The 24264-nt window shown below is 51.9% G+C and overlaps 2 protein-coding genes across 8 annotated transcripts in view; both read right to left on the bottom strand.

Moving 5' to 3' along the window:
* LOC147040453 (uncharacterized) overlaps window positions 1-14189 on the bottom strand; it is a 29317-nt gene extending 15128 nt beyond the window's left edge. Inside the window, exons 1-3 of the mRNA XM_085902846.1 lie at window positions 14135-14189; window positions 13635-13690; window positions 6745-6825 (exon numbers count right to left, since the gene is read on the bottom strand). Coding sequence (XP_085758972.1) covers window positions 6745-6825; window positions 13635-13690; window position 14135 — 138 coding nt within the window. The 5' untranslated portion in view covers window positions 14136-14189. The remainder of the gene's footprint in view (window positions 1-6744; window positions 6826-13634; window positions 13691-14134) is intronic.
* Window positions 14190-17314: 3125 nt separating this feature from the next.
* gata3 (GATA binding protein 3) lies at window positions 17315-24246 on the bottom strand. 7 transcript variants are annotated; one of them, XM_085902444.1, is made up of 6 exons: window positions 23558-24240; window positions 22032-22664; window positions 21311-21367; window positions 21063-21109; window positions 19650-19775; window positions 17315-18464 (listed from the first exon to the last, which is right to left on the bottom strand). In XM_085902444.1, exons 1-6 carry the CDS (start codon window positions 23793-23795, stop codon window positions 18180-18182), a joined length of 1386 nt encoding a protein of 461 aa, XP_085758570.1. In that variant the 5' UTR covers window positions 23796-24240; the 3' UTR covers window positions 17315-18179. The 7 variants fall into 7 exon arrangements, with proteins under 7 accessions (XP_085758570.1, XP_085758572.1, XP_085758573.1 ...); XM_085902446.1 differs by having other exon boundaries at window positions 22089-22664; XM_085902447.1 differs by lacking the exon at window positions 21311-21367.
* Between the last annotated feature and the right edge of the window lie 18 nt (window positions 24247-24264).

Raw genomic sequence — 24264 nt, 5'->3', positions numbered from 1 at the left:
AAAATGAAGAAGAAAGAAATGAAGGCAGAATGGTATTAGTGTCCAATATTCAACATGCACAGAAAGGACCACAGGCGCTCCACACACACTCGGCCAGGGATTGGGGGGCCTGATAATAATAATAATAAAAAAAAAATCATCAGAAAAAAGAAACACTTATCCTCTCCGCAGCCCGCACAAATCTACATCAGCATTAAAACTATTTATAGCCAGAGTTCAGCTTAATGGGATAATCAGCTGTATTTGTAAAGATATTGGATAATCCCAAATAGTTGATACGGGCACACAGATTTAAAACATTTTCATTAGGGGAGGGAGGGGTGTGTGTGGGGGGGGGGGCGGTGCTTTTTACACGTCACTCAGCTCGCCGCTAAAGCCTCCCGAGACAATAGGAGAGGAGGCGTAATTCCCAAGGCGGCGGCGGCGGACAAACATCCCAGGGAGGCATCGGGGCGCCATTCCACGTTAATCGCTATTAATCTACAGCAGGGGTGTCCAATCTAAGGCCCGAGGGCCCTTTGTGGCAGCCCGTGGGCTCCTTTGCATTTTACAATGTACCATCATCCCCCAGAACGTGAGACGCAGGCTGGCTACAAGCAGCCAACGGCAGGCGTCCAAAGGGATCAGTGAGTCGGGCCCGCTGCCAGCGCCTGGCACCCAAACGCGGAATCCCTCAAATTCCCGCCAGGGTGGACCCAGCCTATCGGGTACCAGGACCTGAACACGGACACCTGCCAAGCCAAGGGGAGGAGGAAAACAAGGATAGTCAAAGGAGAAGAGGACAAGGAGAAAAGGAAGGAAGGACAAGATCTGAGGTGATACGGAAAAGCAAAACAAAGAGCGAGCCGAGTCCCTCGGTAGCTTTGTGCGGCCCAGAAGGTTGCGGAGCACCACGCCGTCCCGCCCCGTCCCGTCCCGTCCCAGCCGACTGATAAGATGCTATCGGGTGCCCTCTAAGCACTTGAAAGCCACTTTAGGAGATGACTGCAGCCATTAGCATGAAAAGTCCAAGATAGCAGATGAATACGCAGCAGCCGTATTGATTACTCCGGTTGGTTTCTTCTCCCGTCCCGTCGATGGCCGGGCGGCCATTTTGCAGCCGGTGGGCTATCTTTGCTTCCACAGGCGGGAGGCGGGCCCATCCTTTACCAGCCTCGCGCTTATCTACTGATGTTATTCAATTGTTGCCGCACAATCTGGCCCATTAGTCCAGCGTGTTAAATAATGCATCCGCCTTATCTCCTCCCGTTGGTGCATGCGCGTTATTAGTAAGCAAGCGGCGTAAAAAGGCAGCGGGACAAACACTAATGAAGCGTGCCTTATCTGCTTTTTTATGAGAAAGGACAGCAAGAAGCGGAAACGCCAGATAAAAAGCCATCCGATCGATACGGAGGACGGCGACGCCGTGCCGGCCGTCGCGCTGCTATGAGACACCGGGAGGGAGGGAGGAAGGGAGGAGAAGAAGAGAGAAGCCAGGAGGGAAGGAGGACGGCAAGATAACGGCCGCGCACGTCTTCAGATTTACACGGGCCGTTGCGCGGCCGCTTATCGCTCCCGTTATTGAGCAGAGCATTAAAATTTCTGCTTAGATTTCACAAAAATCAAATTGTGCAAGCTAATCAACGGACACGCGCTCAGGCGTTAAGGAGAAGAAAAAAAAAAAAAAAAAAAAAAAAAAGAGAGAGATAAACAGGTCTCGGTCATAAGTGGCTATCTTTATTGTACGCCAGCGCAGCAAAGCTTAATAATGGCCGTCGGCCGCTTTTGGCTTTACGACTGGCTTTTCTTTTTACGGCCTCCCGCAATCCCGACACCTGTTGCTTTACCCCCCCTCGTTCTTTCCAATCTGGAAATGACTTTGATGAGAAACAAACACATTCATTTGTGTTCAGAGCTCTAGCTAGCTAACTCTAGCTAGCTCACTTGCTGAAGGCCTCTGCCATCATTTGTTGATAACAATTTAGCCTCGAGCGGGGCGGGGCCTTCAGGGTTCAAACGGAGGAGATTCCCCGGGGTGCAGAGATGAGGCCTTTGCGCTCTGACATTTTGCCACGGCGAGACGTAAACAAAGACCGAGTCGAGCTCCGGGAAGGATCGACCGGCATCTCCGTAACGGGATCCCCGAGGTGGGCTTCCTGGCAGGCTCGCCATCTGGCTGGCCTTTCCCCGTCGCCGCGCTCTCGCCGCCCGGTCCCCGCCGGGCTTCTCCAAAACCGGAGGGGCCCGAGCGGGAGCCGGCGCTAATCCGAGCGCCGACCGGAGCTCAGTGTAATCACACGGCTAATTCGCAGGCGGACGGCGGCGAGGCAATCCGTGACGGACGTTTTTTGTGCGGCTAAGAATGAGCTCCCCTAGCGAGACGCCAGGCGGGGGGAGCGGGGGCTCGGTGAAAAGAGGGCCCGGCCGGCCGGCCCGCGTGAGCAGGCGCCGGGAATAGATGAATAGCCCAACGGGCGCTGCCAGATAGCAAGCGCGAGAAAGGTTGGGATCGCGCCGCAAAGAAGAAAGATCTTTTGAAAGGGCTCCTCCTTCATTTGGATAAGAAACCTCGGCCCGCCGGCACCTTTTCTCTCAAGGCCGACACCTCGGGAGACGGGCTGCGTCCGTCTCGTCTCGGCTCGGCAGGCCGAGTCATTACGTTCCGGCGCCGGCGGGAATTCGCTTTCATTTGCCATCGCGGAGCGAGTGTCCGCGCTTGAACGCGTCACCTCGCGTGGAAACGGGGGAGGAAAAATTTGCCGCGCCTAAAGTTGGACCAGAGACTTCCATCTTAATTATCGAGACGTGTCGGTTAGAAGTTCTTTTCTGTCAAGAAAAAAGTGGAGATGACTAAAATGCAAAAAAAAAAAAAAAGAAGCCATGGACAGCTGGAGACATGGGACGAGTCCTCTAGCAAAGAGACGAACTAACAAACACGTGCACACACGCAGCAGCAGCAGCAGCAGAACACAATGCCACCAAATTGGAGCCCCACCAAAACTGTTGGTGGCACCTGGCTGCATGGAGACATGTTCCCCCTTGTTCTGCCATAGCAACCCTCTCCAGCGTGTAACTGAACACACACGCACGCGCACGCACGCACGCACTGTGGCTGCAGCACATTAAGAAGGCGTGTGCATGTTTTACCTGTTTTAGTGTGCTGGCCAAACTCGGGGAAAGAGGGAGGGAGGGAGGGGCTGAGTGTTGGGGGGGGGTGCAAAATTAAGCTGGCTGCCTGACGTTTTGCCAGCATTAAACACACGCACACACACATTGGCACACTCACACTTCCAAAAAATGTCTTTTGTTCATGCCTGCCTCTCATTTCCTTTTAATCCCGCAGCCCAATGAAAGTGTGCGTACTTTTGCAGACAATAATAGTGTGTGTGTGTGTGCGTGCGCCTGTGGTGTGTGTGTGTGTGTGTGCGTGTCATGAGTAATGATATGCAAGCAAGTGAGAAAGGCACACTTGTGAGATTAGTGGCTTTGCAAAATTGGCTGCTGTCAACATCTTTTCTGCACACACACGTCAATAAGGCAAACCGTGTGTGCGTGCGTGCGTGCGTGCGTGCGTCTAATGTTGCTTCAGCTAGGTGTCCCTAATAAAGTGACTGGGTGTTCCAAAGCCGAGTTCAGTCCACGCTCGAAGCCAAAGAGGTGCAAACGTTGTTTTGTTTTTTTTTGTCGAGGTTGGGGGGCGAGGGGGGGGGGGGGGGGTTAAGGCTGGTAGGACTTCTTATTGGTTCTTGTCCCTGACCCGTGTCTAAGTGGCGCTGCAATGTTTACTGTGAGGAAGGAAGCTGTCAACTCTGTTTGCTCCCATCTCAGCATGGCGGACCTCAAACCCGACACGCACGCACACACACCGCATCGCCCCCCCCCCCACACACACACACTTACATGTAGCGGCAGAACGTGAGAACTTAAGAAGCCAAGATGGATTTGTGAGCCCGACTCCACTCGGTCTGAGCGTGCGAGCGCCGCCCGGGCCTCCCCGGCAGAAGTGACTGACGGGCCTTTTCTACTTGCGGTTTCGAGTTTCGTGCCGGCCGGCGCAAAGTCCGGGGAGCCGCGGCCGCATTCCTGACCAGGTCATGAACTGCCCACCTCTTTCACCGCAGGACCACCACTCATCTCATCTCATCCCGTCAAGCCCCCACCCCTCCCCAAATCCCCCGACAGCCAGACAACAACCGGTTCCACTCCAATCCTGTAGGTGGCGGTAAAGTACACGGCAACAATCCAAGAAAAGGAAGGAATGAAAGTGCGATTGCACTTTTTGGCTTCCTTTGCGGCCTGGCAGCATTTCAGAGCTTCCGCACGCTTTGCTCATCGGGCAGCGCACGGCCGTTCCGGCAATCTCTATCTGGACGGGAGCATGCGGGCGGAATGCCACCGCACGCCCCAAGTTGGCAGGCGGCCGCGCATCTCCGCTTTTTTAATTGGAAGCCGGCCGGCATCGCTGATGGTCGACGCCGGCGGGTAGCGCGGCACCGATAAGGACGCTGCTGCGATTCTGGGCTTTTGCTCGAGGTGGCCAGCCCCTTGGCCCCCCCTTAAGCGTCGCCCTGAAGGGATGTGCTCACTTTTGTTGCCAGCAGTCCGACATCAAATGAATACAAATTGCTCTCATCTATTTTTCCATGTCAGATATGTATATATAAGAATACTACCAAGAATCTTTTTTTCTACAAAGGTCGAAATATAAGGAGGACAATTCTCATATAAAATGAACATTTAAATAAAAGCGCTCAAATGTCTGTGCAATAACAACCAAAATTCAGAAAAATTCATCTCCTCAAATGACAGGACGTGATGCTCTTTTTCGTCTATAAATAAATAAATTGATATGAGATGCATAAAAACAGTGGCTAAGGCATGAAAAGCATTTTTTGGATGTCAAGTGTTGATTAACCACTCAAATACAAAAACTGTGAAGAGATGAAAAAAATAGTCATCGTTGTTTTTTTTCCATGAAGAGCAAAGATGGAAAAGTTTCCGAGAGTGAAGGTTAACGTCATTGTGAATATGTGCCATTAGGTCCCATCTCCTCCTCCTCCGCAGGCCAGAGAACAATCATCCTGGCGTCTGATACTTCCTGGCCGGCAATAATTAGCCCACCTAATTAAAACTTAATTGCAGGCCTCTCCGACCGTCATCTTAAACGAGCGCTGGGAGCCGGGGTGGGAGGGGGCGAGCGAGCGAGCGAGCGAGCGAGAGGGGGTGCCGAGGCGGGGGCCGAGCGCGGGGGCGTGCGCCTGCCTGCCTGCCTGCCTGCCTGCCGGGATGTTTGTGTGCGCCGCAAATTGGTTTATCCCTATCAGATTCCTCAGTGGCTGGCCCGGATCACCGCTCAGGCCGGGCAGAACCAGAACCGACGGGGAAGGGGGGGCCTAATGCGATGGAGGGGCCAGACAAGCCTAATGAGATCTACTTTTAAAGAAGTGCAGCAGGCGGGAGAAAGTGACGGAAAGTTGGAATACGAGGCTTGGGAAAGACGGGGCGAGGCGAGGGGGCAGAGATAAGGAAGTTAGGCCCTCCGCAAAAATCATCAAGGCTGAATGAAAAGAGGAAATGCGGCGTTAATCGTTATGGCTTCTCATAATTGTTACGATTCAATTTCATAATTGACTAATGGCCAGCTGCGCTCCGCATTACGCACATACGCATCCATCATCGCCGCGAGATGACCGCCGCAGATTAAAAAAAAAAAAAAAACATCAGCGCTACTTCCTGTCTGCGCGTCCAAAACTTAGTGGTTCGCCAACCGCCACAATTTGAGACCAAATGATGAAAAGAGCGGTTTAGGAAAAATCAAGAAAAAAAAAAAATACTGTCTTCAATTGAAGTCCAAATTAATTGGGCGTCGCTGAACGGCCAAAAGTACTTGATTTGAACGTGAAAATAAAAAAGTAGGTCAAGGTGAGGAAAGATAAATTAAGATCAAAGGCCTGAAAGTTAAATAATCCGCTTCATCCAATTGATTATTTCTGCGCACGCATGCATGCGGTCGGTCGATAAGGACGCTGCTGTCACACGTTTCGACGGCGGATTATTGGTGACTCAGGCCTTGCTGCCATTTTGTTTGGCGCAGGTGTGGCACGTTCAAGATGGAGATAGCGGCGGCCGGGTGGGTTCAAGTTTTCCCGGGCGATTAGGACGAGATGACAGGTGACATCCAGAAAGGGATTACGGCGGCCTAATCCGGCCTTTGTCGCCGCGCCGATAAACAGCGCTGAAAAGTGAACACGGGCGACACAAATAACTTCCTAATGCCGCCTTTGTGCACCTGCTCCACACGCGCAAGCAACAAGTTCGCCTCCTCAAGTGCCGTTCGCTGAAGAGCGGAAACACACACGCACACACACACACACCTGTACACGCCACATAGACAGGACAGACCACCAACCGACAGTCTGGTTTGCGTTGTGCGAGCATGTGTGTGCGCCTTATGGAAATGTGTTTGCGTGCGTGTGCAGGTGCCTCAGCTCGGCGGGTTATTCCAATTTGCAAAAATCACACGACATTTTGTGACGACACATCTGGCATCTCATTATCTCAACAGGGACTTTTCAAACTTCGACCCATTTGTTGACTGTGAGGCGGTTGATCGAAGAACGCAAATTTGCTAACTCGGTGGCCGCGAGCTCGTTTAAATGAGTTCAAATGCACAGAGGGCGCAAAGGAAGGCTAAACGTTGTCGGGGCAAGAGCTTCCCCCACCCCACCTCCATTTCACACCGGCGCTTTCATCAGCCTCCATTACCTGCTCATCGACGCCTCCCCTCGCTTTCTTCTCGCGTCCTGGTGAAAATTGGCCGCCGTGCTGCGTCGACGGAGCCGAGATCTGAAAGAGGAAAGGGGGCAGGGCGTCATGCTAATGGTCTCGTTTTCTCATCCGATACAGCAGGAAAAGAAAACCTTGGGATTGGGATGGCTTTTTTTTTTTTTTTTTTTTTTTTTGCAGGTGACAAAAGTTGGCTAGTGAAAAAAAACAACAACAAAAGATTCAGCAAGATGGCGGCAATAATGGTAGCCTGGAATTTGTCCAACCAGATGAACAGGCGACTCGCGGCTTCAAACGTCGACTCTGCTTGAATTTGTCCTTGGGGTGTGGCCGTATGGACAATTTTAAGAAAAGTGTTTGGCTAATCCGAGCACACGGCAGCTACGCTAGCGACGTCGCGCGTGTGCGCCGTCCAGATACGCGGCGACAATCTCCGCTCGGCCGTTCCCTCCGATCGGTTCCACGTCCCGATTCGACATCAATGTCCGTTTGCGCGCTAAGCCGCAGTGGCGCATTTGCAAATAAATTTGGTGGCGCCTGAACTTTTTTTCCTCGCACAATAAAATGGAGAAAAGCGCTCGCTCTTCAAGGAGGAATAATCACAGATGATCCGGGCTTTGCCGCTAAATGTACGTTTGTCGCCCATTCCGTGGAAGTAGCGTCGAGTTCTTTAAGTCCTACAGTTGCAGACTCAGACTTCCATTTGAATTCCCAAATGAGCGATGAATCGATTAGGAAGTCGTCGAAAGGGATCAATCAAACGCGCATCCCGACGGAGAAGCTCTTCCTTCGTTCACGCATGACAAATTTGCCGCCTCAACAGGCCGCCATCAACACGGATGATGGAGAAAGGGGGGGGGGGGCGTGGGAGGAAGCGTGGTGGCTTGGATTTCTCTCATTTCCCTCTCAGACGCTCCCGCTGCTACCAGCGCAGGAATGCGAGCGGCGGGCGAATCGGCTCGCCGGACACTTCCTGGCTCCAAGGAGCGAGACGTCGGAAGCGGCGGGGAGAGGATGGTGGGGGGGGGGGGCGCACGTTCACACTGAGTCACAATTATGCTCCAGAGCCACTTCCACAATTCAAGATGCAAAAAAGAAACAAGTAAAGGTTGCTAAAGAGCTTTTTTTTTTTTTTTTTTTTTTTTGCTGCCGCCAAAGCATTCCCGTCCGCGTGCTCGCTCGGGCGCGATCATACTTGAGAGATACTTTGGCAAGTTTAATAAGTGAAAGGGAGAAGACCCATCTAAGCTGACATAACCCCATTACACACACGCACGCACGCACGCAGCCATCTCCCGCAATGGCGGCTTAGCTCAGCGGACTGGTGCGGCCGCGACCCGCCAGGGCAGGAGGGCCCGAAGAAGCGACAGGGGTGCCGGGAGGTGTGGGGGGGGGGCACGGGCCCCGGAGGAGCCCCCGTGCACATGGATTGTATTTGGGAGCCTGAGGCATGAAATGGAATAGCTTTAATCTGTTATCACCTGCAGGGGGGGGGGCAAGGTGGGGGCGACGCTACTGATGGACGCCGAGGCTGAGGTGGCGGCAGGAAAGCCATTGGCCCGGTGGGGGGTGTCCCTACTGGTTGATATTTCATTTACCTGAACTGGAAAAGCGATATGACTCCACCGCCCCCCCCCCCCCCTCGCATTTTCTCACACAACTGCAAATAGAAATAACAAATAGAAATAGAAAATATGCGACATATAGCAACATTGAAATGCCTGACGAGTTTTTTTTTTTTTTTTTGCCTGGCCATGCTGACTTCCTTTTGAGGAAGTGGCCTTTTTCAAGTGCTCTAAAAGATTCCTACCACCGGCAAGGAGTGGAGGGGGGGGCGACGTGCCAAACGGAAGTTGCGGCTTGCAAACGACATTTTTGGATGCTTGGCAGCTGAAAATACAACAAGCAAATCTTGACAGAAGCTAACGCGCTAACGTGTTTTCCAAATAACATGTCCATTCTCAGCCAAAAAAGGCTTGTCGTTGTCGTCGTTTGACTCACTTCCTGCTTGCGTCAAAAAGGTGATGTCGAACGCAGATGATGAAGGAGGAAGTGATCGGTCGCCGGTGTACAAGGTGGCACGGGGGGGTGCCCCCCCCCTTTTCTTTTCCATCACTCACATTGTTGCTTTAAGCTGACAAGACTAAAAATAGGTGTGGTGGTTGCAAAACTACACACCCTCACACACACACATTGCGTGCAGATGTGCCACACACGCAGCAATTTTCCATTTCTCAGCGGGCGGGCTGCCTTTAAAGGTTGCCCAGAGCCCAAAATAGTAACGCCACCATTGGATCGGATGAGGCGAATGATTGACGGGAAAGCTCTGAAACTTTTTCTCCATAAAGGTGTGATGTCACAACCGCCAGCGTGTTGACAGAAAACATGTCGGACGCAAAGACAACATGCCGGAATGTTCTACCAAGTGACGCAAGTCAGACAAAAGCTGCCCGCCGGACAAATGACATTTGCTTGACTCCATTTTTATTTTTTCGGTTGCAATTTTTTGGTCTTCCGCGTTGAACGACTTCACATAAAACGAGCTCGTGTTTGATGTGAGCGAAAGAAAGTCCGGCAACAGACAAAATGGCCGCACGTAGGGTTCTCACGGCCGACGGCAAACCGGTTCCGAGGTCGCCGGCGTGGCAGTTGGGCCCGTGCGGGCCGCTTGCTCAGCGCGGCCCGTTTGGAGTGTCAACAAGACACGAGGTGTGAGAAAGGAGGACGAGGCCGTCACGGCTCGTTTTGTTTTGGTTCTCAGGCTGACAGAAAAACGGCCGGCATTTGCTGTTTTGCAATCAAGAAAAGCGGCGCCGCCCACCTTACTTCTTTTTTTTCCCACGTATCCCAAGCGCGGTTCAGCACTTCAAAAAAAAGGATGAGTCGACGCTGCGTTCCAAGAAGTCGAAAAGCGAAACAACCGCGTCATCAAGCGATGGTGGCGCTGAGGAAACAGGAAGTGGCCGGCGTGTCCGTCAGACGCAGACAGGAAGTGGCCCCAATTATTGTTTGGATTGATAATCACGCTCATTAAGAGGGGAAGGAGCTTGCTCGGATGTGCCGTGGAAGTCTGGCAGAGCGTCCACCGAGGGGCGGGGCGGGGCCGGGTCACTTTTGGTCCGGCTGGCCCTTTTCACTGACTTGCACAAGAATGTCTTTGATTAACACGCTGGTACCTCAGGCCACAACACACAAACACTAATTACAGGGCTACGTTAGCCCCCCACACCCGGGGGCCCAAACACACACACATTTGCATTGCTAAAGCTTGGGAGGGCCAAGTTAGTTTAGTCCCGCTGGGGGCCGAAGAAAGAGCAACAGGAGGGACAACATGATGATCCTAATCACCAAACTGCAAGAACAATTGAAGCTTTAAAACAAAAGACAAAGAAAAAGGCAACAAAAAAAACGGGAATGTTCTCTTTTAGTTTCCACGTTTTTTGGGGTTAGATTCCGTTTTTTTCTTTGACCATAATTGGACCAGACTTTGGCAAAGGTAAGGTCAAGAAGTCAATTGAGCCCACAACGGGGCTGCAAAAGAACAACGGGACCGGGCTTTGGTGTCATTCTACTCTTGACGGGCTGCGCTGGGCCGGGCCAAGCCCACTCCACATTTCAATTGTGAGGAGCCGTCCCAAGAGCAAGCGAGCACTTTTCGGCAAACATTTCAGTTGCCAGAGGAAATTTGCTAACAAATACGGCACAGCCTCACACGCCGGCGCTGACTGTACTAACTCGGGACCACACGGCTCTTAATCAATGAAGCAATCAATCAGGCTTGAGCTTTTTTTTGTCCGCTCAACACGCACGGCCCTCCCGAGAGGCAATAAAGCGCGCAGTCCAAGCCGAGCCAGAGGTGGCCCGGCCCGGCCCGGTGGCATGAACGCATTGTGGGCCGGCAGATGGAGACGGGACAGACCGAGCGAGCGAGCTCCCTAATTAGTACGGGGGGGCTGCAACAGATGGGGAGGAGGCAGAATGTGCAGCGCAGGAACGTGTGTGTGTGTGTGTGTGCGTGTGTGTGTGCGTGATAAGCACATTGGTCCCCCGGGTGAGCGCCTGAGTGATCTAACAGGGGCAATTAATTTGTTTTCTATTCCCGTTAGGACCTGCGAGCGGCAACAAAAGGGGGGCCGGCGCCGCTCCTCGGGGACTTCTGAATGCGCTCCGATACAAACCCCAGCCGCAGGGGACGCCGGCCGGCCGCCAATCAGCGCCTGCAAAACGGGATGGGACGGGTGGAGGTGACCCACTTATTTAAGGCACGGCTGCAAAAACTTTTGAGGTACGAAGAAGCCCGGACCGCCGTGTAAGCTCGCTCGTGTTCCAATTAGAGCGGCGGGCCCACGGCCCCACCCCCTCGTCTTCTCACCGAGTACTCTCGGGAGAGCAATTGGACCAATGAACAGATCCGGGAGGCGTCGATGAGCCGACGCTGGGAAAGCAAAGCGGTCCAGCGGGAAACCATCGCGGGCCGCAACGGCGGCTCGGAGGTCAGGCGGCCGGCGTGGAGGGTCACGCGTGAACCAAATTCGATTGCGGAAGGCGACACCGGCGATATGCCCATGAAAGGGATCGCGTGCCCCGCCGTGGCCTCGATTAAGCGTCGGATGGCGCCGATTAGCTCGGGCTAATGATACAATTAGGCCGGCCGGCTGCACAATGACGGCCGATCTTTATCAAAGGCGGCCTTATTGCTTTTGTTTTCAATTATGGATGATTTGGATTCTTTTCTTCTTCGATTCAGGTTACTTTTTGTTTTGGCCGTCAATTGTCTCCTTACTTGGTTTTCTTTTCTTTTGTGTGTCGGCGTTACAAAACAGCTTGGTCTATTTTTGATTCAATTGAAAAAATACGCTTGGCATTTTCCGCATATTTGCAGACAGATACGAAGAGCCAAACCAGTTTGGACCTGTTCTGCCTGCCAAAGAGCCACAAAAAAGACGCAAACATTCTTCCAAACCTCAGCCGGAGTTGCGGCCGCTTTCCCGAGAAGCCCGTTACGAGCTTTGCCACTTCCTACTCGCGGAGGCCTTCAAACCGGCACACGCGAGGCTGTGACATCATTCGATGATGTCATCCTATTTGGATGGATGATGCCGTTTGACTTTTACAAAAAGCTAATGGGCCGGAGCAATCAGATGAGGACATTTTTTAAAAAACCTCATCAAAAATTGAATTCAATGGAAAAAAAAAAAAGCAATTTTTTCACAAATCAAAGAGCCAATTGTCGAATGAAACAAAATCATTTTGAAAATGGCATTCATTCATAATATGAGCCCGGGAAAGTTGCACGAGGTGTGTAAAAGATCCACCCGAGGCGAGAAGCGGTTCGCGAGGGCAGCGCAAGCCAGACGAGATCAAGTCAAATCTTGCCTGTTGCGTTGCGCCACTTGAGGAATGCGTGCGCTATGTCAACGTTGTCTCAAAAAAAAAAAACACAGGCGGCAATCGGGGCCGCGTGCTCGCACCGCGCCACGCCGGCTAATCAAAGGCCGCAATCAGATGGGTAAACAAAACAAATGGGTATGTGACGAAAGTTGCCCCCAGAAAGCTGCCCTCCCCCTCAAGCGCTGCACTCTGATTCACCTCTCGCTCTGACTTTCGGGCATGACTCACCTTGCACGTATTTCGCACACCCGTGCGCTCCGATGTGTGCGTATGTGGTTTACAAAAAGACTGACAGGACGCAAAGTGCTTCAATGCCGAGGACCTAAAGGACTCTTGAAAAAAAAAAAAATTGTGACCCCCCCCCTCGTAATCGACACACCCAGCGAGTCCTGAATTTGCGCAAGCAAGCTAACTTTCAAACGCCGCTTGCTTTATTTGGTCGGAGAATAACGACGGGCCGCCCGAGGCAACGGTAAGAAAGCCTTTGCAGTGTACGCTCGGGGCCCTAATGAGCGTTAATGTTCTGAGAAGCCCCGCAGCAGAAAGAACAAAAGAATTCAGCTCGTATCGGAGCACACACGTTAGCGCCCGCATATCCCCCCTCTGCTCGTTCGAATGACTGCATCGGCCCTCAGATGCAATCTCGTTGCAGAATGCGGCCAGTGAAGCCAAGCGTCCGCACCTGTGGCAAAAGCCACGCCCCCTTTACACCTGTCAGCACAAAGCGGGGACCGCAGTGATCAGCTTGGAGCTCGTGCGTGCCCCGAATAGTTCCGAGGCCACCGCCGAGGCTCTATCGCCATCAATGGAGCTTTAAATGAAAGCTATTATGCGGCGGCGCTACCTCCCAAAACGGAGGTCCCGAGAGGGGCTCGATTTGGGGGGCAAGGGCGGGGTGTCCATTACGGGTCTTCAGCTCAGGGTTGAAGCACGGGGGACGGCGAGGGGCATCCATTACGGCTCAGGGGGATGTAATGTCCAGATGGCCAGGTGCTTTGGAGGACCTCCCGCCCCCAACCCACCCAGCCCCGCCTGGCTTGGCAACAATCGACGCTCTTCATGGCCTGCCCCCGGCTGGAGCCCGCCCCCCGCCGGTCACAGCGGAGCGCTCAAGCGAGAACCGGGCAGCGGGAAGCAAACTTGTCCAGGGCGGCATCATCGCAAGGCATGGAAAACTTTACGCGAAACACTTGCAAGTCGATGTTTTGGGAGCAAAGTGCAAAGTCGTGGTGTCAAGGAGCCCAATTTAGAGCTTCTGCTCAGATTCGAAACCTTGTGACAAAAACTCAACTCACAAAATTGCATAGACAAGAAGTTGCAACGACGATACAGAATAAAGAGACACGTATATAATGTGAAGGTGACTAATAAAGAGATACATATATAAAATGTTAAACATCTGGGCTCTTTTTTCAATGTATACGACTTTTTTTGCCTATCATTATTTTGCACAGATTTCAATAACGGGCTCTACTTACGTCAACAAGCAGCTCATCCGTGCGGTGCATCGCGTTCAATACGACCCCGAGCGCCACTGCAGAGAGAGAAAAAGCATGTTTGATGGGATTTTTTTGATTTTTGAAGCGCATTGCACTCCAGCTCTCGCAATATCTCGCGAGACGTAAACACGCGGCAATTGTGACCCAAGGGAAGTCACATTTCAATGTGGCAAAAATGACAAATATGACGAGGCAAATATGTTTTTATGTTATATAACAAGGCAAATATGGAGGGAGGTGCCGACGTCTAGGATGACATCTCTCCCCCATTGTCAAGGTGCAAATCCTCTAAAGTGGCCTCGCCGCTCGCTTCTTCAGTGGCGCGATTTATGGCCTCACAAATTTAGTGGGACGGACAGGCGTTCATACTGACACACAGGGGTCATTGGGCAAAGGGTTAAGGTACTTTAGGTAACATTTTTCAGCCACGACGTCAGGCAAAACGTGTCCATTACGCCGACAAAAAAAACTATACTCACTTGTTGCGATCCAGTGACACTTGTGGATTAGATCGCATCGAGCGCTGTGATTGGTCACAATCCTTCTTTGATTGATTGGATCGTACCGGTCGCTGTGATTGGTCAAAAGTCTTCTTCGCTCGATTTGCGGCTCGTGTTCGCTCGTTTAGCTTTCTGTTGGTTTTGCGTACTGCAACTGTCAATCGTCCAGGCTTTTTTTTCTCCCAATTAAAACGAGCACAGATGTTTTATTTAAAGTGACTTTATTTATATCATGCATGCAAATAATATTTTGAAGGTTATATGTTTGGATTTGATCTGATTGTGAGACTTCAGGCTATTTTTGCTTGAACAAAGTGATTGCACTTAAGTCGATTTTTAATGTGTAGGTGTCGAGCAGGATGACGAGGTGAGGTAGAAGAAGAAGATTGATGACGGCCTTGCCTCTCTTTCCTCGACCGTGGGCCGCTGGCTGCGCTGGCTCCGCTCGTTGCGCTCGCTGCGGCGTGTCCGGGCGGGCTCCAGGCGTTTCCAGGTAAAACTGGTCACCCGAGTCTTCGCCTTCATCTTCAACCGCCCTTTGGCTCACCTGCCCCCGGGACGCACCGCCCCCACCCACCCCCACATGACATTATGTTGCCCCCCCCCCCCTCCATCTGGCCCAACAAGCACAACAGTTGAATTGAGTTTACACAAAGGCCACTTTCTGCTGCCAAGCAACTTTTTGGATTTGTCCTCTTTGCCAACAAATGAAACAAAATGTCAACTTTGGCGTGTAAGCTGGGAAAAGCCAAAAGGAGCGAGCGAGCGAAAGAAGCCGCTTTGCGCTGACATGGCCGAGCAGCCGAGGGTGACTGAGCTAGTCGGCTGCATTGCAAACACAATGGAGGCAATGAACGCGCCCCCCCCCCCCCCACACACACACACACACACACCCCCCAACCAGTTAGTCCACATGGAGGACCCGCCGTTGGAGCCGGGCACCTGCCTCGGCGTAAACGCACCGTCTGGCTTGGCCGTGGTGTCGACAGGCCCCGCATTCCGGCTTTTCATCGGAGCTTGGCCCGCTTACGCAAGAGCAACTTGCGAATCGCTCGGGGGCTTTCTTCTCATTCTGTGACTATTCTTGCTCAGTCCGACACATCGGAAGACCCTCCGTGACATGCGCTTATCACAGGCCCAAAGTCGGAAAAAGTGCATGGCGTTAAAGGGAGCGAGTCAAAAAGAAGTCCCAAATAAGATCATCATAATATGACAACTTTTTCTTCTTGTGTGATGTCGGTGGCTCGTTAGCACCGCGGGTGAAAGATTGACAGCTAATAAGGACGGTGATAATTGAAGCAGTCGACTCGGCCCGGGGCCACAACGTGCAGCAGAGGCCAAGTATTTCCCGCAACGGGCTTTTCTTTGCTCAATTTTGCAAATCGACAACATGAGCCTTTTGGTCTCCTCCCGTTGGACGGCTGCGCGGCGGCATTCCCGTCCAAGCGCTCCGGTCCAAGTCGGCTGCGGCGGCGGCGGCAAGTCGCAACGCATTCGTGTCGGGCAAGTCGAGTCGAGATCCACGAGCGTCAACGGCATTTCTTTTCCAATCATTCGATTGTTGGTTGTAAAACGTCAACCCTGATTGACAAAACTTTGGTTTTGTTTCTGACTTCCAACATCCGGTTGGCGGAGGGTCGAGAACATGGCACGTAACCCCGCGGCCATTTTTGGGCTTGATTATTCTCCCGTCCAATTCCTGATGAAACAAAAGCAGTCACGCGCCACAATATTGCCTTCCAGTGTCAACAGAGCCGACGTTAACCTTCCAGCCCACTAGCTTGTAAGCAAAGGCTGGCTAATGATAAGACTGTCAAAACCGCTCACCTCTTATTGAATGATCGTACATTTTTGGTTCCTTTATGGAGGAGTTGAGTAAACGTCGTCCTCGAAACTGCAGACTGGTCTTTCTGGACAGTTCTTTGGTTACTAGCATAGCCACGTAGCCTACTATCATAGCCAAGTAACCTTTGGAGGTTTTAAGATCTCGACCACTTTTGGGTCTTGCCGGCTAGCAGTGGGTTTTCATAGCACTTGTGCTGATGCTGCTAGCTTGCGCCCGTACCTTTCTAACTTGCATTTCCGTTGTCATTCGAGGATTTACGGCACCAGAGAGGGAAGGATCTTCAGCAATGACAGTTGCGGCCATGCAAATGTTTGGAGGGCGGCGGCAGCGCCAGGTGAGCCGCAGTTGGGGCCCCGGGCTCGATGACACGGGGGCCAATCAGGGGACAGGGCGCTAAAAGATGGCTGCCGCTGTATTTTTTTTCTCCCCTAAACTCATCCATCAAGTTCTCATGTCAAGAACCTGTCAACTTTTACGACGACGATGTCACGTTAACTTTTGGAGAAAATGTGAGGTTTATTTTTGTTTGGTGCTTGTAGACATTTTCTCTTGCGAGGTGAACATTCAGCGTGCTACTTTGGTGGTCCTTTACAAGGAAGGAAGATTTGATATCGGATTTACATTTCAATCGGAGAACTGGCTGGCTAGCGGATGCGATGCTCGTCTCCTTTGATGCAAAGCCCTGCGAGCGAGCGAGCGGCATACTTTCAATCTTTAAGTCTCGTTTTTCGCATCACGAGCTCGCTTTGCGCGTCTTTACGAGGGTTTAGGCACGTCATCGGCGAGGCCGTCCAAGAAGCCTCGGGGGCACGTCGCTAAACGAGATAATTATCTTTTATCTTCCGTGTCGTGGCGGGAGATTACGGTTGAAATTTACGATTGTTAGCTAGACAATTGAAGTTGGTGGTTCTGCCCCCGACAAGCATCGAGGGAACTCCCACAACGGCGGCGTGCTTCAGCCTTCAGGTCTTTTCCCAAACGGCAATCAAAAGAATCAAGATGTAATCCACTCAATTCTTTTTTCATCGCCTCAATGCCTCAAAATCATCTCGGCGTGCTTTGTGCGCATTTTCGCACGCAAGGAAATGCTGATTGGATTTTTTTTCTCTTTGAGACTCAAAACAACATGGAGGGACAAACATGCTCCACCCACCCCAGGCCCCGCCCACTTTGGAGGTTCCCACCTAAGCGTGAGCGCGCCCACCCGGCCCGCCGGCGGTTGTTTGATTTGCGAGTGTTTACACACGCACTTCCCGTGGAGCTCTTTCCCGTCACCCAAAAAAAGGACGGCTCGGGATCACAAGGCTAACATGTCAACAGAGATTAAACTAGTTTTATTATTTGGAAAGAAGGGGAGGGGGGGGGGGGGGGGCAAAGGGAGAGGGGGCAACTCGCTAAGGTGGGCTGTACCAAACAAAAAGCAACCCCCAAAAAAGCAGCCATATTTTACACGAGTGATTATTATTATTCCATTTTTACAACCATTCAGTCTGCATAACATAAAGAAATAATTCTACATCTTTGTTTCTTTCGTATTTTTGGTACTCTGAATTTTTTTTTGTTTTTTTACATACAAATAACAAATACAGGAACTTTTTTTTTCACAATGCATATCATCATCTGTCAGGTTGTGTGCGTGCATGTGTGTGTGTGTGCGTGCGTGCGTGCGTGCGTGTGTGTGCGCGCGTGTCAACACAAACCAACAGGCCGAGACTTAAAGCACATCCAAAAATAAAAGCAAAAGCGTTCACGTTGTCTTTACACGCCGTCGCCTCTTCGTAGCCTTCTTCGAGTGTCCCGTCTTGTTTTTTTTTGTTTTTTTTTCTCTCGTTAGATGTATTTCATACAATTTGTACAAAGGTCCTGTCCAACAGGTGCGAGACCAGCCAGGAAGTTTTTTTTTTCAGTCAGCTTTTTCGATTTTGTACACAATTGGAGAGATCCTTATCCCGGGAGGCTCGGAGTCAGCTTCCGCCTTTGATTTTTCCAAAAATAAAATCAAGCAAGCCAAGACGTGCGCGGAGCTCGTCAGTCATCCGGGTCACGGCGGATTCTTCTTCTTGGCTCTTTCCGCTTTAGTCCAAAAGGCTTCTTCACGGCAAAATGTTGCCAGAGCTTCTCTCGGGAAGTGAAGAAGCCTTTGGGACGCAAGCGTCCGGGCGCCGCCCGCCTTTGAGCCTAGCCCATGGCTGTCACCATGCTGGACGGGTGGTGGGGGGCGAAGGAGGGGTGCATGGGCGTGGGGGTGCTGAGCATGTGGCCCGAGTGCGAGAAGGGCGGGAAGGAGGACATGTGGCGGGACAGGGCGGCCGGGCTGAAGGAGCTACTCTTGTCCATCAGGCTCTTGGAGAAGTCGTCCATGCCGCCGTCCTGCAGGGATTTTTTGCTCTTCTTGGACTTGCTGGACATCTTGCGGTTGCGCGTCTGGATGCCTTCCTTCTTCATGGTCAGAGGTCGGTTGATCTGCTCTCCACACACCAGACAAAAGGAGGGCAGGTTAGTATGATGGCGGCCATCATCAAATTCAAAAAAACTTTCTCGTGTGGCCGGGCGCTGAAAATCAAAGAAATGCTCCGATGGCTTTCCGGAGTAGATTGCTTTTTCCAATGGAGTGTCTGGTCGGTGCCAGGAGGAAAGAAACGAGCTTCTGCCTGGCAGCCGCCGCCACCACGGGCCAAGTCCTCCTCGACCGCGTGGCTTTCTCGTCCCGGCTGCCATTCTGCAGTTTAGCCGGCAAGAAACGAGATGATGGAATTTGGGCTGTGGGCAGGATTACGGATGGGGGGGCGGGCGGGGGGGGGGTTCTGCGGATGAGGCCGACTGGCTCCCTGATCTTTTCCGAGCGTTTCTTCTTCCCGGGGAAATGGGAGCAGGGATTTCTTTCTGGCTCCGGCGTCGGCCGCCAGAAATATTTTTTCGCTGACTCCAAAAGCGGAGCGGTCGGCGTGATTACTGCCGTGCCCCCTCGCCAACCCCCCCCCCCCCACGACCGCCGCAACCGTGATGTGCTTTCACAGGCTGACACGTGACTCGGGTTTGAATGACTTATTTCTGCTTCCCCGGTGGACCGGACCTCAGCTCTTAATCGGCCGACCCGGTTAACGTCTTAGCGAGAAGTTACCCCCCCCTTCCAAAAAAAAGAATCGACCGATCGCCAATGGATGACCGATATGCTGCAGCTGTTGTAAATTCCAATCAAAGCTAATTGCCCTTAGCCCGTCGATGGCGTTTCACGTGACATGATAGCATTGAGCTAGAGGCCTTTTCCCATTGATTGAATTCTTCCCACGAGCAAAGGATTCAGCGGCACCCGGTCGGCACCTTGTGATTACGACTGTGGCCCGATTTGATGGAAATTGACGGCTTTTTGCCAGCGACTCCCCGGGGGATGTGCGGAGATGACGAGGGAATAATATGCCGGTCAGATAGAGGGAAGGGAAAAAATTAATGGGATTTTAATTAAGCGCCTTCTTGAATATTTGCAAGCGCTAGGATTTACGGCGGCTGCCAATAAAATCATGAATTCACTTTATCAGCCGTAGCTCTGCAGGGACAATTAGCGCTCGGGGACGTGAGGGGAAAACAAAGGAAGGTGACTCCTGTGTGTTAACTTTGTGGTGAGAGCCATTTTGTTTTGGGTGAACTTACATTGTGCAGCTTGAAGTAGAGGCCGCAGGCGTTGCAGACGGGGTCGCCGTTGGCGTTGCGCCTCCACAACGTGGTGGTGGTGGTCTGGCAGTTGGCGCACGAAGTACCCGCGCGTCTGGCCGCCGACTGCACGCATGCGGGCGCAACCAAACACAAACACACAGGCCACCGTGAGTGAGTGAGTGGGCGCGTCGACAACGAAACGTGTTTCAATCCCCCCCTCCCCCAGGCCGGGCCCGATGTTTGAAACCAAGATAGTGGGGAGGAATGGGAAGGGAACACGCAAACAGGAGCAGATGGAGGCGCGCCGCTTGGCAGGGAGGGAAGGGGAGGGGGCTAAAAGTAGCACAAGTACAGAAGAAGCATTTCCGTAAATTGGAAATAAAAGCGCAGCCTTGACACGCTGCAGCCAGTCAATCTGATTAAATGTCCTACTCCAAAAAAAAAAAGAATCGGTGGGGGTCACATTTGGATGCAAGTGCTTCTTTTAGTGAGGTGCATGTGGATGGATTTAGCTGCTTGACATTGATGTTCTAATCTCTGCACTCCCCCTCTAAAAATAATCGATCGGCAGTCAGGTGAGCGAGCGCGAAGGCCCGCGCCGCGTCTTCTCCTTTTGCATCCAAATGCGACCGGCCCACTTTTTTTTTTTTTTTTTTAGCAGAACCGCTCGGAAAACAAGCGCAGCAGCTCCAGCTTGCACAACTCTTATCTCACATCCTGCACACTTTTCCTGCTCTTGGGCGCTACCTAATGTATGGAAGGGGGGGGGGGGCTCGAAGCTATAAGCTCAAATCGAGGGTGTCCAACGTCAAGCGACCCAAAATTTAGCCTGAAAAATGGACCAGGCTGTGAGCTACAAATCGAGGAGTCGTGACCTTTTGTCGACATGCTCGGAAACTAGGGAGAAATTTATTTGTGACTTTCAATATTTGCTTTGAATGATCGAAATTGTTGAGAAGCAAATTGTTAGCGCTTTGTGCAAAAAACATGCGTGCCATTTTTGGTTTGGATGATTTCTTTTCCGTGTGGCAAACATCTTATGTCAGCATTACAAAAAAATGGAAATTCTTTTTTTTTTTTGTTTCCTGAATTCTTCCAGTGCTCTTACGTTTGCAACAAAGGGCGATTGTCAAAACGCCAGTTGAGCTGCACTTGACAATATTGCCTTTGACTTTTTTTCCATTTCTTCCTGTCATCTTTTTGCACCGTATTCTCAAGTTTGGACACCCCTAATATTCCAACATTTGATTTTGAATGCAGGCCTGCACGACAGCGGCAAGAAGGACCAACGACATGATGGTTGCGGCCGTTGCTTGATTTTTTTTTTTGGTCCCAAATCATCACGGTAATAATAATGATAATAATAATAATAATAACAGTGCAGTTTTTTTAGGATCTTAAAGCAGAGACCTGCACTTGTCGAGTCAATTTCCTGCAGCTAATAGGCCTACTTCTTCCTGGAGAGGGAAACAGACAGAGAGAGACAGAGAGAGAGGAAGAGAGGGAGAGAGAGAGGGAGAGAGAGACGCAAATGTCATCAAGAGGGGCCTTGGAGGCGCGTGCACGTACCAGCCGCCGCTTGGGCTTGATGAGGGGCCGGTTCTGGCCGTTCATCTTGTGGTACAGGCCGCAGGCGTTACACAGATAGTGGCCCGTACCGTCCCGTCGCCATAACGGGGTCGACGTGGCGCCGCAGTTCACGCACTCCCGGCCCTCTGCGCGCACGCGTGCGGGACCCACAAAAAACAACAACAAAAACACACGCACACAAACGCCACGGGTCAGTTACGCGCGCAACAACATTTGATCTCAAAAGGCAAACAGGACATGCAGCACTTCTGTGAAAAGCAGCGGCACTAAATTTCACTTGATTTTTTTTCTTTTTTAAGTCAAATCGGAGAAATACGCGCAACTCCGCTAACGCGCAAAACCGCGAGCGCGCAGTGAAATATTATTTCGGTGTAAATAGAATTGTCGTTTCGCAGCATCAATTAAAATGGGATCGAGCGTGTGCACGTGAAGCGAAAGCTTTAGGGCGTGCGTGCGTGCGCGCGCGCGCTGACGTCGTTAATTGAACACTTTAGCCAATCTGTCTTTTTTGATTCTATTATTGTGCAATCGAATCAACGTCGAATTTGCTCGCTTTTGCACACATGGCAACAAAAAGCGTTATTAGCAGGAGGACGACATCTTTAAATGCAAATTAATAATAATCCCGATGATATGCATCGACTAATCCATCCGATTTTAATCTCATTACCAAAGTCAAATGAATGCGGCGGCGCCGATCTGCTTAGACGATGACGCGTTTGGTGCAATTGTTGCGTTTGCGTGTGTGAGATGCAGCAAGAGTGAGAAGCGAGGGAATGTGAGGCCTACCTGAACACGACCTTGTTTTTGGTCTTGTTTTGGAACCATAAGTAGAAGGGGACCCACCTATCAGGCTACTTGGTGGGAAGAGGCCTGGCCCGTAATCGGGGACATAAGGTGGTGGGTAAGTGGCGATGGGGTGGTGGGCCGCCGCCGTCGTCGAGGGGCCCGGCCCCAGCGCCGCCGCAGCCGCCGCTGCCGCCGCCGCCACCCCGCGCCCGTGCGCCGTCTCCAGTTTCATGCTGTCGCCCAGCGTCACCTGGTACTTGATGCACTCTTTGTCCTCCGGGCGCTGCCCGCCGCCCCCGCCCGAACCCGGCGTGGACAGGCCCGGGTCCGGGGACACGTCCTTGGGCGGGGTGGGCGGGAATGTGAACAAGTGCGGGCTGGAGTGTCCGCCGGACAGCGACGACGACGACGACGACGATGACGAAGAGGTGGAAGAGGTCGGCGGGTAGACGGAGAGGGCGCCCGGGGAGCCGTGGTGATGGTGATGGTGGTGATGGTGGTGCAGCGGGTTCTTGGGAAAGGGGCTCAGGTTCCACGGGGACGCGCCGTGGTGCGCGCCGATGCCTTTGCCACCCGCGGCCTCCAGCCACGGCAGCGAACCGTGCAGCAGGGACGGTCGGCACACTTGGCTGCCTGCGTTGGGTGCGCGCGGGAGACACGAGAACGCAGCCGTCAGCAAAGAAAAGCGCAGCGCGAGAGCGCACATGCAGGCAGGCAGGCAGGCAGGCAGGCCACCTTTTGTCTTCCGCGCACCGAATTCTCATGCATTTTCTCGTTTGTCCTCGATAATTCCGCGCCCCTCGTATTTTCACGAACGTGACAATACGCATGAAATGTTGTTCATCGAATTTATTATTATTATTATTTTTTGACTGGGCACGAAATACTGCTTTCTTACGTCCTTGGATTTTTCAAGCGCAAATACGTTACGAAACACCATCTTTGCCTTAAAAAAAATATTTTACTTTAAGTGCACCTTCAAAATAAAAAATAAAAAAACACGTTGTTCATTTAGTTGTTACAAGAAGAAAACAAAACGTTTTGTTGGCGGTCGGAAAAGTGCAAAATGTATACAATTTAGAAAAATTCCAAGAAAACTTTTTGCGTTTTTTTCTCTCTCTCATCAAGTATTGTAAAGGTTCCCAAAATTATGACAGAGCCTCTTTTCATTTTGTGTGCCTCCTTAGTCGACATAAAAAACCTCTTTTGAAAATACAAATTTGAACAGGCTGCAATTAAGTCCGCTTTAAATGAACACTATAAATAAGTGCGCAGAGTGATTACAATGATTTTCTCCCGTTAAAAAAAAACTTCCAAAATAATTAACAGACGCACAAATTTTGAACCCAATGTAAAAAAAAACAAATAGAGGTGCACATTGTGCAACCTCCAAGGCAGCTCCGATGCTCGTCAAGGGACAAGTTTCGAAATGTAGCCAATTTCCCAATCTATTCTTCGTGCAGCTGAATTTGGCTTTTTCTCGCCGTTGTGCGTGTGTGTGCGCGCGCGCTCGCTCGCGTACTTACTGTGCGGTGGCGGTGGGTACCTCTGCACGGCCCGCACCGAATTGCCGTAGTAGGGAGAGACGTGATTGCCCTGGGCGTCGATATTAAAGAGTACATCCACATCATCGGCCAGCGGGTACTGCGCCGCGTCCATGTAGGAGTGGCCCAGGCCCGGATGGTGCCCGCCGGGGTGCTGCTCGTTCAGCACGGCCGGGTGCGGGTGGCTCATCCAGCGGGGCTGCTCCGCGCTCACTTCCATGGCGCCTCCGCTGCCGCCGCCGCTGCCGCCGCCGCCGCCGCTTGTCTTCCCTCTCCTCCTTCTTTTGCAAAAGTTCGCGCTTGGTGCGGCGTTAACAACAAGCAAACAATCCCGTTTGGAGTCTCCGGCACCTGCGTCCGTTTAAATCCACAAGCGTCCCACCTGCGCACATAGACAGAGGCGGTTAACTTCCCGCCCGACACGCACGGAACGAGGCCATACGTCCAACATGGAGAAGGCGTGCGAGGTGATCCTCAAGTGGGCCGCAAACAAGGCAGTCTCGAGCTGCTCTTTTTGTTTTGGAATGATTAGGATTTGTTTTCTTCAGACGACTACGTTTCGTTTAGCTACTGTTTGAGTCTTCCGACGAAGAGGTGACGAGGTGACGTGCACTCAACAGGTTCGCGTGCCTAAAAGTGACCGGAACGCACCCAAGCGGCGTGTTGCACCCACTCGGGCCTCCCCCCCC

This window comes from Syngnathus leptorhynchus, chromosome 21 (genome assembly GCF_054491065.1).
Source record: "Syngnathus leptorhynchus isolate UIUO chromosome 21, UIUO_Slep, whole genome shotgun sequence".
NCBI lineage: Eukaryota > Metazoa > Chordata > Actinopteri > Syngnathiformes > Syngnathidae > Syngnathus > Syngnathus leptorhynchus.
This window is presented reverse-complemented; position numbering and strand designations above follow the sequence as displayed.

Bases quoted from the DNA above. Each gene is read 5' to 3' on its own strand.
- gata3 (XM_085902443.1), bottom strand. From the start codon at position 23,795: ATGGAAGTGAGCGCGGAGCAGCCCCGCTGGATGAGCCACCCGCACCCG. The intron at 21,368-22,031 runs GTAGGCCTCACA...GCGTGCGCGCAG, and splicing joins AAAAACAAGGTCGTGTTCAG to AGGGCCGGGAGTGCGTGAAC. The intron at 19,776-21,221 runs GTACGTGCACGC...GCATGCGTGCAG, and splicing joins TCAAGCCCAAGCGGCGGCTG to TCGGCGGCCAGACGCGCGGG.